At 42.9% G+C, this 15,767-nt stretch overlaps 3 protein-coding genes across 3 annotated transcripts; all 3 read left to right on the top strand.

The window, feature by feature from the left end:
• Positions 1-1,261: 1,261 nt before the first annotated feature.
• ly6d (lymphocyte antigen 6 family member D) lies at positions 1,262-1,902 on the top strand. The gene is made up of 3 exons (XM_056418014.1): positions 1,262-1,307; positions 1,541-1,639; positions 1,754-1,902. Exons 1-3 carry the CDS (start codon positions 1,262-1,264, stop codon positions 1,900-1,902), a joined length of 294 nt encoding a protein of 97 aa, XP_056273989.1.
• Positions 1,903-3,673: 1,771 nt separating this feature from the next.
• LOC130197350 (lymphocyte antigen 6G-like) lies at positions 3,674-4,434 on the top strand. The gene is made up of 3 exons (XM_056419993.1): positions 3,674-3,755; positions 3,962-4,060; positions 4,168-4,434. The coding sequence occupies exons 1-3, from the start codon at positions 3,707-3,709 to the stop codon at positions 4,314-4,316; spliced, it is 297 nt and encodes a 98-aa protein (XP_056275968.1). The 5' UTR covers positions 3,674-3,706; the 3' UTR covers positions 4,317-4,434.
• Positions 4,435-12,058: 7,624 nt separating this feature from the next.
• Positions 12,059-12,857, top strand: LOC130197458 (lymphocyte antigen 6B-like). Its single transcript, XM_056420183.1, has 3 exons — positions 12,059-12,147; positions 12,388-12,486; positions 12,594-12,857. The coding sequence occupies exons 1-3, from the start codon at positions 12,099-12,101 to the stop codon at positions 12,761-12,763; spliced, it is 318 nt and encodes a 105-aa protein (XP_056276158.1). The 5' UTR covers positions 12,059-12,098; the 3' UTR covers positions 12,764-12,857.
• Positions 12,858-15,767: the final 2,910 nt, after the last annotated feature.

Here is a 15,767-nt window from a genome sequence, read left to right as displayed (position 1 = left end):
AGGGTTATGACAGGGATAAGGAACGGCCATACTGGTCTTAATAGTTCCCTCCATGTTCTTATCAAACATAATAATGGAAAGTGTGACTTCTGTGAAGAAGATGAAGCGGTGAACCATGTGTTGTTGTTCTGTCAGAGGTACGAGTCAGTGAGAGGTATTTTTAAAAAGGGGCTAAAAGAGATGGGAGAGGGAAATATAATTATTGTACAAAAGAAAAGCTTCAGTGAGGAATGTTGGAAAATTCTTCTGGAATATTTAGAGTCAACAAGACTCAAGACACAACCTGCATGCAGAGGGTTTGCTGAATGCGTGCACTTTGAGTGAACTTGGTTCATTTGTGTTTTGTTGTTTCTTGAAAGGCCAGCGCTGCAGACTGTTTTGCATTGATTTGTTTGAAGTTCATTTACATTTTTGTATAACTTTGATTTTTGTGTTTTGAAGGTATTCAACGTGATCGGCCAACCACTCAACAACAAACACATGAGGAACAAATAAACATTGAGTTCTGTTGTAAAGAGTTGTCCCGTGCGTATGGGGTTCATGTACCCGGACATTTCAAGTTGGCCAAGATGACAGTTGCTTTAAAAAAATGTTGCCAAAAATGTGATGCATAATATAAAGGGATAGCATTTTATTTTATTTTTTTAGCGATTTAAAAAAAAGAACATGACCCTAGGATTATTTATTTTTATTTCTAAAATGTAAAATATGGGTTAACATACCTCTTGAGTTGTGAAGCTTTTAACTGTCTTTAAAGAGGCGTTTGCTAAGAAGTGGCTCGTGAAGACTAAACCTCAATTCTAATTCATCGTTGGTGAGTGGAAATTCGTCTGCATTTAATCAATCCTTAATAATTAAGGCTGCAGTCAACCACACGGGAAGCAACTGAGAGATCTCTCTCTCTCTCACAATTTACTCACTTTCTCTAAAAAGTACTTTTACTTGTACGTGTAACTTTCTCATAATAAACAAGGAAAATATTGAACATAGGACAGCCACTGATTTCCAAAAAGCTTAAAATAAAAGCTTGACATTCTGATTGTGTGTCATCAGCAGGAGTTCTTTTCTTTTTTTCTTTTTTCTTTTTGACCACCTGTTTCATGGGATAATTTGCTCAGGCGGACGGGAGGGACCAGTTATGATACTGGTGGGTTGGGTTGGTCTATAAAGGACACGCTCTGGCAGAGGGGACATCTCGCTCCATCTCGCTTCATCTCACTCCATCTCGCTCCATCAATCCGTTTTCTTCTCTCTGTTCATGATGCATTTGTATGGAGCTCTGATCCTGTTTGTGACTGTGTCTGCAGGTAAGAACAGTCTCAGATGTGTGGGCCTTGGCTTGTAATGGGATGCGTTTGCTTTTATGTTGGGTGGGGTTCTTTTGTTATCTTTTTTCTTTTTCTTTTTTTAATGTATCATATTTCAAAGTTGCTTTGTTTGTTTTCCTGCTGGAATTGTTTCCAGTATGATTATATTAGATTGAGTGTTTAAAACGTGTGTGTGTGTGTGTGTGTGTTTTATATTCTGTATTTCTGTACAGCATGTGGACTGAGTTGCTACGTGTGTGCAGGCAAAACTTGCACTCTGAAGCGCACTTGTCCCACCGGCTATGACCGTTGTTCCACCTTCACAGTGAAGGGTGAGCGGTTCTTCCTGGGAAGAAAAAAAAACAAGCATTTCAAGTAGATTATCGGATGTGTGCTCGATGCCTCGTGGCTTCCATTGATGTTGAAACTGATTTTCTTTCCATCAGATGTCGTCACCAAGACCTGCATGAACAGCAAGACATGTGTTAAACCCATGAAGTGCTGTTCCACGGACTTGTGTAACAGCGCCATACCCACTGGGTCCAGCGTGCTCCTGCTGCTGGCGTCCTCAGCCATCATCACAGTCTTTCTGTGAGCCACCGGGGCGGCTACAGCGTAACAACATTCAGACCCAATGCGGGAGCCATTAGTTATATCTGTGTATTCTATGTTAGTGTGGAGCATATCTCAGGTTGACCATGGGTGGCAGTGTGTATTAGTGTGGCAGGTAGTTAATATTTTGGGCACAGATGCAGCTGACAGAGATAATGGTGCATGGGTAATGGGGAGATCGCACGCTTTTTACTGCAAGCAACACACAGTTGTATTGTCAGTAAATAAATGAAACCTCACACAAAAGGCTGGAATATCTCGTTAAAAGCATCTAAAGAACTGGTTCTTCTCCCGCACCCAGCCGAGTGGCCGAGGACAGAAATATGTCACTAGATACCCAATGCTTACAACTCAAAAAGAGGAAACAGTCTCAATATGTAAAAGCTGACCAATAAAAACACAATAAATGCTCGACCATTGAGTTGTTTCATTCTTCTGCATTTCACATCACTGTGTAGGCTACAGCTAAACAAATGGCTTTGTTATTAATCATTATAATGAAAATGTTAGCGCTAAAATAGGACACATTTTGAACAGTCGTGAGCAAATTAATACCTGACACGGTTAGATGTTGATTCTGAGGATTAGTGATCAGCACAACTTAAGATTCAGCACTTCCTGCTTTGAGTGCTGTAAAGTCACTTTTTACACTTAAGGTGCAAATATGCCTGCGAAAATATTCTTTTATCAGTCAAAAATAAAATGAGATTTTGCTTTATTTTTAGAGGTCGAAAAGGAATTAAAGAGCTGTGGCTTGTATATGGCACACTGATAATATCACAGCCCTTAATGAACTGAAAGCAATCTACAGATTACGTAAAAGGCCAATGTTTACAAAAGATAAATGTGAAATGATGAACGTTGGAAAATACTTCCGGAATACTTAGTCAACACATCTAATGAGTAGTATCTGCTAATTAATTTAATTTAAATTTGTATGTTTGTTTGTTTGGTTTTAGAGATTTGCTTTCCTTAAATCCACACTCCAGATGGGTGGGGGCCGTAAAAAGCAAAACAAGAAGAATGGAAGGTCTCTCTCAGCAGAGAGAACGAGGCAACAAAAGAAGCCACTAGTGCTGTCACAAGACTGTTGATAGTTCAGGATGGGAGTTTGAATTGTACACAACCAAGGAGCACACACCCAGCATGCACATGGGTTTGCTGTATGTGTTTGACTTTGGTGTTTTGTTTGAGTTGATTTGTGTTTTGTGCTTTCTTGAAAGGCCAGTGCTGCAGACTGTTTGCATTGATTTGTTTGAAGTTCATTTACATTTTTGTATAACTTTTGCTTTTTGTGTTTTGAAGTTTTTCAACGTGATCGGCCAACCACTCGACTAACAAATGAAGAACAAATAAATATTGAGAATGTGTTGTGAAAACTTGCAAAGAGTTGTCCTGTGTCCGTTGGGGTTCATGTACTCATGTCAAGTTGGACCAGACGGTTTTTTTTTTTTAAATGCCAACAATTATTTACTTTATTTTTATGGATTTGAAAAAAGATAATAATAATTAAGGCTGCAACTGAGACACCTCTCTCGCTCTCTCATCAATGTTAAAAATGTCAGTTGCTAAACAATCAACGTAATACTTTGCAGTGAACTTCTGATTTTTAAAACCCCAAAAGAGACGTCATCACCTGTTTCATGGGGAAATTTTCTCAGGCGAAAGGGAGGAACCCGGTTATGATCCTGGTGGGTGGAGTTGGACTATAAAGGGCACGCTCTGGCGGAGGGGACATCTCACTCCATCACGCAGTTCAATAAACATCAGTTTTCTTCTCTCTGTTCATGATGCATTTGTATGGAGCTCTGATCCTGTTTGTGACTGTGTCTGCAGGTAAGAACAGTTTCAGCTCATAATGGGATGCGTTTGCGTTCATGTTGGGTGGGGTTTTTAACTTTGATTGTTTTAATGTATCATTTAAAAATGGACGTTTCTGCTCAAGTTGCTTCTTCATTTTCCTGCTGGAATTGTTTCCAGTAAGATTAGATCAGATTGTGTGTTTAAAACGTGTGTGTGCGCGTGTTTTATATTCTGTACAGCATGTGGACTGAGTTGCTACAACTGTATAGGCAAAGGTTGCACTGACAAGATCACTTGTCCCAGCGGCTTTGACCGCTGTGCCACCGTCACAGTGAAGGGTGAGCGGTTCTTCCTGGGAAAAACAAGCATTTCAAGTAGATTATCGGATGTGTGCTCGATGCCTGGTGGCTTCCATTGATGTTGAAACTGATTTTCTTTCCATCAGATTTCGTCACCAAGTCCTGCATGATCAGCAACTTATGTGTTGACTTGATAAAGTGCTGTTCCACGGACTTGTGTAACAGCGCCATACCCACTGGATCCAGCGTGCTCCTGCTGCTGGCGTCCTCAGCCATCATCACAGTCTTTCTGTGAGCCACCGGGGCGGCTACAGCGTAACAATATTCATACCCAATGTGTACAACTCAAAAAGAGTAAACAAAGTCTCAATATGGAAAAACTGACTTAAATAAAAACACAATATATGCTCCACCATTGAGTTGTTTCATTCTCCTGCATTTCACATCACAAATAACTTTGTTATTAATGATTATAATGAACAAGTTAGCGCTAAAATAGGAAAAACTCTGAACAGTCATGAGCAAATGAATACATGAATACATGACAATGTTAGTGTTATGGTGCGGTGTGGAGGACCCAAACGCAGCCGGAGTTTTCACGATAAATCAGCTTTATTTCCAGGACAGGAACACGGACGAACACCGAACAGGAACAACAAGGACGATCCGACACCAGACAAACAGAAGGACACAGATTAAATACACAGGGGAACGAGACACAGGTGGAGACACAGGTGGAAACAATCAGGGCGTGGCTGGAAACAATCAGGAAAGAAACAGACAAGCACAGGGAGGGAAGTGCAGGGAAACAGGAAACGAGACAGGGACTTCAACATAAAACACACAGATCCTAACAGTTAGATGTTGATACTGAGGATTGGTGATCGGCACACCTTAAGATTCAGCACTTCAATGCTTTGAGTGCAGTAAAGTCACTTTTTACACTTATCAAAGTGCAACAAACTATAACATTTAAGGCAAAAGTATGTCTGCCGAAATATTATTTTATCATTAGTCAAAGACAAAATGAGATTTTGCTTTCTTTTTAGAAGTCGAACAGGAAATAAAGAAATGTGGCTTGTATATGGCACACTGATAATATCACAGTCCTTGTAGGTAAATAAACTGAAAGCAATCTACAGATTATGTAAAACGCCAATGTTTACAAAAGTTAAATGTGAAAGGGTCTAATATTTTAGTTGACTTTGTATCCAAGATATTTATATGTATTGTTTTTTTTATTTAAACACTGCTGAGCTTTGAGTCTGTTCCGTGATTCTGTTCCATGAGTCTGTTCCTTCCTCTACCTGGTTGTCACGATCCTAAAATTATAACTTCTATACAATACCTGCCATAAATATCATGATAGCCGATACCAGAATTCAACACAATACCATTGTGACAGGATTCCTGCTGTCACCCGTGGGTTTCCCCCCAGAGCACCAAGGATACTCCAACGAGGTTCTGTTCGATAACATTTATTTAATTCACACTCCAGCACAGCAGACCGCACGACGGCGCCTCTTCTCACTCTTCTCTCAAACTCCAGCTCTGCTGCACTTTTATGGCTGCAGCGTCGGCTGCTGACTGATCAACCAGAGCAGCTGACTGATGACCAGCCGGCCAGCAGCCGAGGGCAAATTGGCGACTCCACCCCCACAGCCGCCACAACCATAAATACCATGCTGGTATATTTATCTACAATAGTAATAAAATAAAAAACATTTTTTAAAGCCGAGAGATAAGAATTGGATGGTGAAAACTACAAAACAAAACAGTGAGAGGAACCTGGCAGATGATTCTGTCGTCAAGGTACATCTGTCCGTTGGAGGTTGGAAAAAAGAAGTTTCCAAAATGAAGAAAATTGTGATGGGGAGGAACAACTGTGATGTGACTGGACCAGAGTGGGGAGATTCTGATTTAGGAGAAAGTGATAATAGTATGGATACTAGCCAAAGTAGGCCTACTAAGGGAAGGAGTGTGACAGGAGGGGGTAATGTTGGTGCGACTAACACGAAGAGAGACAGTCACAGGAGTAGTAGAGATGGTGTTGGAGGATCAGAGGATCCAGACAATTCGGAGTTTTAAATCATTTTGAGTTTTGGAGAAGAGAGAGGGGTTTCTGCCATGAGCCCGGTGAAACTAACCACCGTATTAAAAAATCAGATTGGAGATATTCTCATGGCGAAAGTTTTGAAAGGCAGAAACTTGTTGATTGTAGAAATAAAGAGCAAAGAGAGCGAGCGGACAGGATTAAGGAAATAGGACGGTGCAAAGTAGTGAGCACAAGCCATATCCAAAAAGAAAGTACGTGGAGTAAGGGAGTGATTTGGGGGGTCTCGGTTGGAGTCACGATGGAGGAAATTAAAGAACTTTGAAAGGAGCCCGAAGGCTGCAGGTGACTCGAGTCGGTAAGGAAAGACAGTGATTACGTTGTGCTGGATTTTGAGGAGGAAGAACTTCCACAGAAAGTATCATTAGGCTACATAAGGTACACAGTGAAGGAGTTTATACCAAAGCCTATGAGGTGTTACAACTGTCAAAAATTCGGACATCCAGCTAAAGCATGTAAAGGCAGAAGGAGGTGTGCGAGGTGTGTAGAAGATCACGAGTACGGGCAATGGAGACATGAACACCCAAAGTGTTGTAACTGCGGGGGAGAACACAGCGTGGCTTACTATGGGTGTGAGGTGATGAAACGGGAGAGGGCAGTACAGCAGGTGAGGGTGCAGAATAAAATCACCTATGCAGAGGCAGTGAAGAGAGTGGGCCAGAGTGGAGGGACGGAGGGAAAGACTAAGGCAGTAAAACATTTCACAGGTGTCCTAGACCAGCCAAATGAGGGGGAAATAATGATAGATTTAAAAAAAGCTAGTCCCTTTCATAGCAGGGGTCGTGAATGCTACAATGGAGGTCAAATCCAAGATGGAGAGAATCCAGATAATTGTTAAAGCAGCAGTTAATAATTTAGATATCAGAGGATTAACGTGGGAGGAAGTAAGAAATGATCTCAGTATTCAAGCAAGTCAAGAGCAAGTAGGGGACGGATAGGTTTAAAACACAATGCTTTACCTACTACAATGGAATGCTGGGAGTTTGTTGGCTAATGGACAAGAAAAAAGAAGAAAAAAAATTCAATGTAATAAACCAGATGTCATATGCATACAGGAAACATGGTTAAGGCCAAATTTGGATTTCAGAATATTTGGATACACGTGTGTTAGGGGTGATAGGGAGGATGGTGTAGGAGGAGGATGTGCCACATTCATTAGTGAAGACATTACATTTAGAGAAGTAAAGATAGGAACTGAGCCAGAGTATGTAACAGTGGAGATCTGGGCCAGCGAAGAAAAAATAGTAATTAATTTATAAATCCTTGTAAAAAATTAGAGGTGAATAGATTGGCACAAATTGAAGGGATGGGTGGCAACAAGGTGGTGCTGTGTGGAGATTTTAATGCTCATAGCATACTATGGGGTGGAGTAAGAACAGATGCAAACGGAGAGGCAATAGAATTGTTACTAGAAGAAAATAATCGAGTGTTTAAATGATGGCAGAGGGCCTAGATTAGATGTCCACACGGGGAACACATCTGCACTAGATGTAACTATTGTATCAAAAAAATAGCAGTGATATGAGAGTGGGATATAGAGGACGAAACATCAGTGGGGTTGTGATCACTTCCCAATAAATTGTAAAGCGTCAATACAAAGGAGTAAAGAACAGAGACGGTAAGTGGGTATTTAGTAGGGCAAAGTGGGAACTTTTTGAATATATATGCGAGCGAGAAATGGATAAAATTGAAATAAATGAAGATATTGAGGAGATTGATACAAAAATGACATTTACAATATTGGAAGCAGCAAATCAAGCTATTGCTAAAAGTAAAAGGATGAAAGGTAAGACAGTCCCCTGGTGGACTGAGGAGTGTGGGAGAGGCGGAGAGCAGTAAAAGAAAGTGTTACGCCCCCTGGTGGCTCGAAGTGGGACGCAACATAAGGGCAGCAGGTTTGGTTAACTCTAAATCTGTCCTTCTGTACACATTACATCTATTGCATCTGTCCATCCTGGAGAGGGATCCTCCTCTGTTGCTCTCAGGTTTCTTCCCTTTTTTTCCCCCTGAAGGGTTATTTGGGAGTTTTTCCTGGTCCGATGTGAGGTTTTGGGGCAGGGATGTCTATGTGTACAGATTGTAAAGCACTCCGAGACAAATTTGTAATTTGTGAAATTGGGCTATACAAATAAACTGAATTGAATTGAATTAAATGAGGCTGCAGTCACAACAATTCAGGACACTAAAAGTGATAATTAACAAGAAGCAACACAGGGACCAACAAGGACCGTCAGTGGCACAAAAGAAAAGAACATAACAAAACCCACGCCCCCCCCTTGACAGGTGCTGTGCACCCAAAAGTACAGTGGGTGGTGCTCACTCTAACCTGGGGTAATAACAACAATTAAACCTACGTGTATGTAGTATGTAAACCACGGGGTATCTCACCTTTCCTCATTGACCCTGTGCGCTCAACAAAAAGGAATTAACAAAGACAAAACAAAAGTAGGCTGCTTACAAATGAAGCAGTAGAGTTTACCAAAAACCAAGCAATAAACAAAGCAGTATCAAAAACGAGCAGTCAGTGCTCACCACAGCTCAACAGCAACCAAAACCCGACCAACTGCTCCTCTGAACAAACACAGGACTGTTTAAAGGGGAATGGTTGATGGGTAATCAGGAACAGGTGTGATGATTTGATGACTGGAACCAGGTGTGCACGTCTGTGAAGTATGAGAATGACAACAGGAGGGGAAACAAAGCAACAACCAAAACACAATACAATACATGTAGACCAGTGTACGTAACAGAAAAGAACAAAGCTCTGAAGGTATTAAGAAGATCGCATAATTTCCAAAATGTAATAGAATACAAGCAAGCACAAGCAAAGGTTCGTAGAATCATTCGTAACGCAAAAAGGGAAAGCTGGCAGAATTATTGCAGCAGAATTGGAAGAGCAACACCTGTGGGAGAGATTTGGGGGATGATTAGAAGCATGAGAGGAACTAGGAAAGTGTGGCAGTATCCAGTGTTGAAGAGGGGGGAGGAAACAGCAGCATCAGATGGGGAGAGGGCAGAGATGATTGCAAAAGCACCAACAAAAATCCACAGCGCTGACAACCTGACAGTAAAAGGTAAGAGAGGACGGGAAAGGACACAATCAGCTCACCCCGATATTCTTGGAAAGAGAGACGATACTAGTAGTCCTAGTGATGCCCCATTTAGAAGAACTGATGCCCCATTTAGAAGAACTGAAAAGAGCAATAGAAAGAGGGGGGCTTGATTGCCAGGGAAGGATGACATTTGTTATATAATGCTTAAGCATTTAGGTAGTATAGCAATGATGAAATTGTTATTTTTTTACAAGAAGGTTTGACAAGTGGGGACACTACCTAGGTCTTGGAAAGAAGCTGTGATTATCCCAATCAGGAAACCAGGTAAAGCTTCATCAAACCCAATGTATTACAGACCCATAGCATTAACATCCCATAAAATAATGGAAAGAATGATTACAGATAGATTAGCATTTTATATGGAGTCCAGGGGAATGATATCACCTCATCAAAGTGGATTTCGGAAAGGTAGAAGTACTATGGACCCAATTATTTGTTTAGAAACAGAAATCAGAAAGGCCTAGGTGAATAAGGAGTCAGTGATGGCTGTGTTCTTTGATTCAAGTCAGTTTTTTTTTGTTTTCACCCTTTATATTCCAAGTATAGAAGGTCATAGGAAATTAAAAAATTCGAGGCCAGCGACAATTGCAGCAGACTAAAAGAAAAAGAAAAGAATAAGATCCACACACAAAAAAACACAAAAAAAAAAAAGTATTAACAATATATATAAAACACAATAATAGAATAATACATACATCAAATATATATAATATATATATATATAAAATATAACACTTTTTGAGACTATATATATATATATATATATATAATATATATATATACATATAATATATATATAAACAATGTAATAAAATATACACCATGGCCATAGATATTCACAGAATATGTTCTGGTGTATATGTGGACAAGGCTTATGATATGGTTTGGAGGGAAGGGCTATTGATTAAATTAAATATGATAGGAATAGGGGGGAGAACATATAATTGGATTAAAGATTTTTTGGTGAACAGGTTTATTCAAGTCAGAATTGGGGCAGCACTATTCTAGACGATACCTGGTAGAGAATGGTACACCACAGGGTGGTGTCATTAGTCCGATACTGGTCTCCATCATGATAAATGATGTTTTCCTTCAAGTCCAGGATGATATTGGCCGATCTCTATTTGCCGATGATGGAGCACTGTGGAAGAGGGGGAAGAACATAAACCATATTAAAGGTAAAGTACAAGAGGCTGTGAAAGTGGTAGAAAGATGGTCTTATTCATGGGGATTAAAATTTTCTGTGGGGAAAACTAAAACAATCATGTTTACTAGGAAAAGAGGAGTTGATGCTCAGATAAAGATGTACGGACAAAAGATTGAACAAGTGAGAGTTTTTAGGTTCCTTGGTGTGTGGCTCGATGATGAATTAACATGGAATGAGCATATTCAGAGGATAGTAAAGAAATGTAAAACAATTCTAAATGTAATGAGGTGTCTCACAGGGTCAGAATGGGGAGCCAGCAGGGCTGCGATTAAAAATATTTATATCGCTCTGATGAGGTCAGTCCTTGACTACGGCTGTGTCGTATTTGGATCAGCTGCAAAAACTTCACGAAAGAAGCTGGAAGTGTTGCAATCCCAAGCTCTGAGACTGTTGTGGTGCTTTTAAGACCAGCCCTGTGGCTGCTCTGCAGGTGGAGATGGGTGAAATGCCGCTGCATTTGAGACGCAAGCTCTTAACTATAAATTACTGGGCCAACCTGCAAGGGCATTCTGGAGATAATCATCCAACCAAAAAAGTGCTTCTGCCATGTTGGGAAAGAGACGGGGCCAAACAGGAATGTTTCGCATGGAGCAGTGAGAAATTAGCCAAAGATGTCATTGGATCAGATAACATTCACCCCTGCAATACCGCTATCAATGACACCACCATGGCTATTTCCCTCAGTGTCAGTTGATCATTATTTTTTGGACAAACCCCAAGCATTTAAAGACAATAATAACATGGCAGGAATGGTGGAGGATAGACTGGAGACGACATACCTAGCATTTATTCCAGCATTTACAGATGGATCAAAAGACTCTGATACAGGGAGAACTGGGTTTGCAGTCACCATACCGTCCTTAAGATATGAAGTAAAAAAGAGAACCTCAGAGCATCTGTCTGTTTGTACAGTTGAGACGTTGGCCATTTTAACAGCACTGCAGTGGGTAGAGGAGGTTCGGGTCGAAAAGGTCATTTTCTGTTCAGACTCTAGTTCAACACTATCCTCATTACAATCATTCACTTCACATAGCAGGCAGGATTTAATTAATGAAATATATGAAACACTGTTCCGATTAAAAAATATGGGTATTGTCGTAGCATTTATGTGGGTACTAGCACACAGAGGGGTACAAGGAAACGAAAGAGCAGATACACTAGCAACACAAGCGTTAGAAAGGCAGCACAAGACGGACATTTTACTCAGCAAAGCAGAAGTTAAAACAATTATCAAAAGAAACATTATTAAGGAGTGGCAGCATAGTTGGGATGTAGGGGAAACTGGAAGACATCTGTATGCTGTGCAGAGGGAAGTTGACCAAGGGAGGCCAGCTAGAAGAAGCACCGCAGAAGAAAACATCGTAACCAGACTGAGGATTGGGCACACAAGGCTGAACAAAACAATGCATCTAGTCAATAAACACCCATCAGGACGATGTGAGCACTGTCAAGTACCAGAATCTGTAGAGCATATCATTTGTCATTGCCAGGAATACACACTTGAACGACACATTTGCTCAAGCGGAAGGGAGGAACCCGGTTATGATACTGGTGGGTGGAGTTGGACTATAAAGGGCACGCTCTGGCGGAGGGGACATCTCACTCCATCACGCAGTTCAATAAACAGTTTTCTTCTCTCTGTTCATGATGCATTTGTATGGAGCTCTGATCCTGTTTGTGACTTTGTCTGCAGGTAAGAACAGTTTCAGCTCGTTATGATATGCGTTTGCTTTCCTGTTGGGTGGGGTTTTTAACTTTTTGATTGTTTTAATGTATCATATTTTAAAATGGCAGTTTCTTAAATATTTCCGTTTCTGCTCAAGTTGCTTTGTTCATGTTCCTGCTGGAATTGTTTCCAGTAAGATTATATTAGATTGAGTGTTTAAAACGTGTGCGTGTGTGTGTGTGTTTTATATTCTGTATTTCTGTACAGCATGTGGACTGAGTTGCTACAACTGTTTCGGCAAAGGTTGCACTGACAAAAACACTTGTCCCAGCGGCTTTGACCGCTGTGCCACCGTCACATTGAATGGTGAGCGGTTCTTCCTGGGAAAAACAAGCATTTCAAGTAGATTATCGGATGTGTGCTCGATGCCTGGTGGCTTCCATTGATGTTTAAACTGATTTTATTTCCATCAGATCTCGTCACCAAGTCCTGCATGATCAGCAACTTATGTATTGACCCGATAGAGTGCTGTTCCACGGACTTGTGTAACAGCGCCATACCCACTGGGTCCAGCGTCATACCCACTGGATCCAGCGTGCTCCTGCTGCTGGCGTCCTCAGCCATCATCACAGTCTTTCTGTGAGCCACCGGGGCGGCTACAGCGTAACAACATTCATACCCAATGTGTACAACTCAAAAAGAGTAAACAGTCTCAATATGGAAAAACTGACTTAAATAAAAACACTATATGCTCCACCATTGAGTTATTTCATTCTTCTGCATTTCACATCACAAATAACTTTGTTATTAATGATTATAATGAACAAGTTAGCGCTAAAATAGGAAAAACTCTGAACAGTCATGAGCCAATGAATACATGAATACATGACAATGTTAGTGTTATGGTGCGGTGTGGAGGACCCAAACGCAGCCGGAGCTTTCACGAGGAATCCGCTTTATTTCCAGGACAGGAACACGGACGAACACCGAACAGGAACAACAAGGACGATCCGACACCAGACAAACAGAAGGACACAGATTAAATACACAGGGGAACGAGACACAGGTGGAGACACAGGTGGAAACAATCAGGGCGTGGCTGGAAACAATCAGGAAAGAAACAGACAAGCACAGGGAGGGAAGAGCAGGGAAACAGGAAACGAGACAGGGACTTCAACATAGATAGATAGATAGATATATGCTTTATTAATCCCCAAGGGGAAATTTGTCGTTACAAGTAGCAGCAGCAATAAACCAAACACACAAGAATAAAAACAAAAACAAAACACAAATATAAAAAACAGGGATGAAAGATATAGAGGTATACAAAGTAAACAAAACAAAATATATATGTACATATACAACACATGCATACACAACACACAACATCAATGACAAATCAGATCAAATTCAAAAATATTAAATATAGACAGTGTGCAAAATGCAGAGTGTGTGTATGTGTGCAGTGCAAATGAAATGTGTGTGTATGTGTGTAGTGCAAACAAATGAAATGTGTGAAGTGCAGATCAACATAGTGTGGCTATGAAGTTATTATTGCAGTTATTGCACTATGATCTGGCAAGAGGTGATCTGTTGTAGAGCCTCATAGCCGTCGGCAGGAATGTTCTCCTGTATCTGTCCTTGTGGCAGCGGAGCGTGAGGAGACGTCTGGAGAAAGTCCTCCTCTGTCCCTGCAGGCGGTGGTGGAGAGGGTGGTCCGGGTTGTCCAATATGGACAGCAGTTTCTTCAACGTCCTCCTCTCCCACCACCTGTTCCAGGTGCTCCAGCTGGCAGCCGATGATGGAGCCAGCCTTCCTAACCAGTCTGTTAGACGGCTGGTGTCACCGGCTCCGATGCTGCTCCCCCAGCAGACAATGGCAAAGTGCAGCACACTGGCGACAACCGACTGGTAGAATAACTCCAGCATCTTGCTGCACACGTTGAAGGATCGAAGCTTTCTCAGGAAAAAGAGTCGACTCATCCCTTCTTGTACACAGCGTTGATGTTGGCCTTCCAGTTCAGTCGGCTGTCGATGGAGACGCCCAGGTACTTGTACTCCTCCACCATGTCCACGTCCACTCCCAGGACACTCAGAGGTGGAGGAGCTGTCGCTTTCCTCCTGAAGTCCACCACCATCTCTCTGGTCTTGGCCACGTTCAGCCGCAGGTGATTCTCATCGGCCCACTTTACAAAGTCACTCACCACTGCCCTGTACTCCTCCTCCCGTCCATCCCTAATACACCCGACCACTGCAGAGTCATCAGAGTACTTCTGCAGATGGCATGACTCCGTGTTGTACTGGAAGTCACTGGTGTACAGGGTGAAGAGGAAGGGCGACAGAACAGTTCCCTGTGGGGCTCCAACATCACTGACCACCATTCCAGACAGCACACGGCCCATTCTGACAAACTGTGACCTGCCTGTGAGGTAGTCAGTGATCCAGGAGATGGTGGACGCATCCACACCGACCACCCGCAGCTTCTCACTCAGCAGCAGTGGCTGGATGGTGTTAAATGCACTGGAGAAGTCAAAGAAAGTGACTCTCACAGAGACACCGGTTCCATCCAGGTGCGACTGAGCTCGTTGCAGCAGGTAGATGATGGCGTCGTCCACTCCCACATGAGGCTGGTAAGCAAATTGCAGAGGGTCCAGCGATGATTTCACCTGCGGCCGGAGGTGGGCCAAGACCAGCCTCTCCAGCACATGGGAGGTGAGGGCGACCGGTCGGTAGTCGTTGAGGCCAGATGGTGTTGACTTCTTTGGGACAGGGACCAGGCACGACGTCTTCCACAGCACCGGGACCTCCTCCTGCCTCAGGCTGAGGTTGAAGAGGTGCTGCAGGACACCAGACAGCTGGGTGGCGCAGGTCTTTAGGACCCTGGGGCTGATGCCATCAGGACCTTCCGCCCTGCGCTGGAGTAGTTTCTCCAGCTGTCTTCTCACCTGGTCGGTAGTCACAGAGAGAGGGGGAGGGTGGAGGAGCCCATTGATGTTGAGGGCTCGGTGGATGTGCAGCTCAACAGGGGGGACAGAGGGGGAGGTGTTTGGGAGGTGTGATGTGTGGAGGAGACAGGGGGGGGCTGTGAACTGAACCTGTTGTAGAAACAGTTCAGCTCGTTGGCCCTCTCCAGGGAGCCCCCTGGCTGTCTACCTCCCACGTTGAAGCCAGTAATCTGCTTCATCCCAGACCACACCTCCCTTGAGTTGTTCAGCTGGAGTTTGGCCTCCAGCTTCCTCCTGTAGGAGTCCTTGCCCTCCCTGAGCTTCACCTTCAGGTTGCGCTGGGCTCTCCTCAGCTCGTCCCTGTCCCCAGACCTAAAAGCAGCTTTCTTCTTGTTAAGAAGCGCCTTCAGGTCCCTGGTGATCCAGGGCTTGTTGTTGGGGAAGCAGCGCACAGTCCGTGATGGGATGGTGGTGTGTTCACAGAACTTGATGTATTCCGTGATGCAGTCGGTCATACTGTTGATGTCCTCCCCATGCGGTCCACACAGCACATCCCAGTCCGTTGACTCGAAGCAGTCCTGTAGAGCGTCGTCAGCCTCCAGAGACCACCTCCTCACAGTCCTGGTGGTCACCGGCAGCCTCTTTACCAGAGGAACATACCTGGGTGTCAGCCGGACCAGGTCATGATCAGACCTGCCGAGGG

The sequence above is a fragment of the Pseudoliparis swirei genome, chromosome 7 (assembly GCF_029220125.1).
Source record: "Pseudoliparis swirei isolate HS2019 ecotype Mariana Trench chromosome 7, NWPU_hadal_v1, whole genome shotgun sequence".
Taxonomy (NCBI): Eukaryota; Metazoa; Chordata; class Actinopteri; order Perciformes; family Liparidae; genus Pseudoliparis; species Pseudoliparis swirei.
The sequence above is the reverse complement of the archived record's forward strand: the minus strand, read 5'-3'. Positions and strand labels throughout refer to the sequence as shown.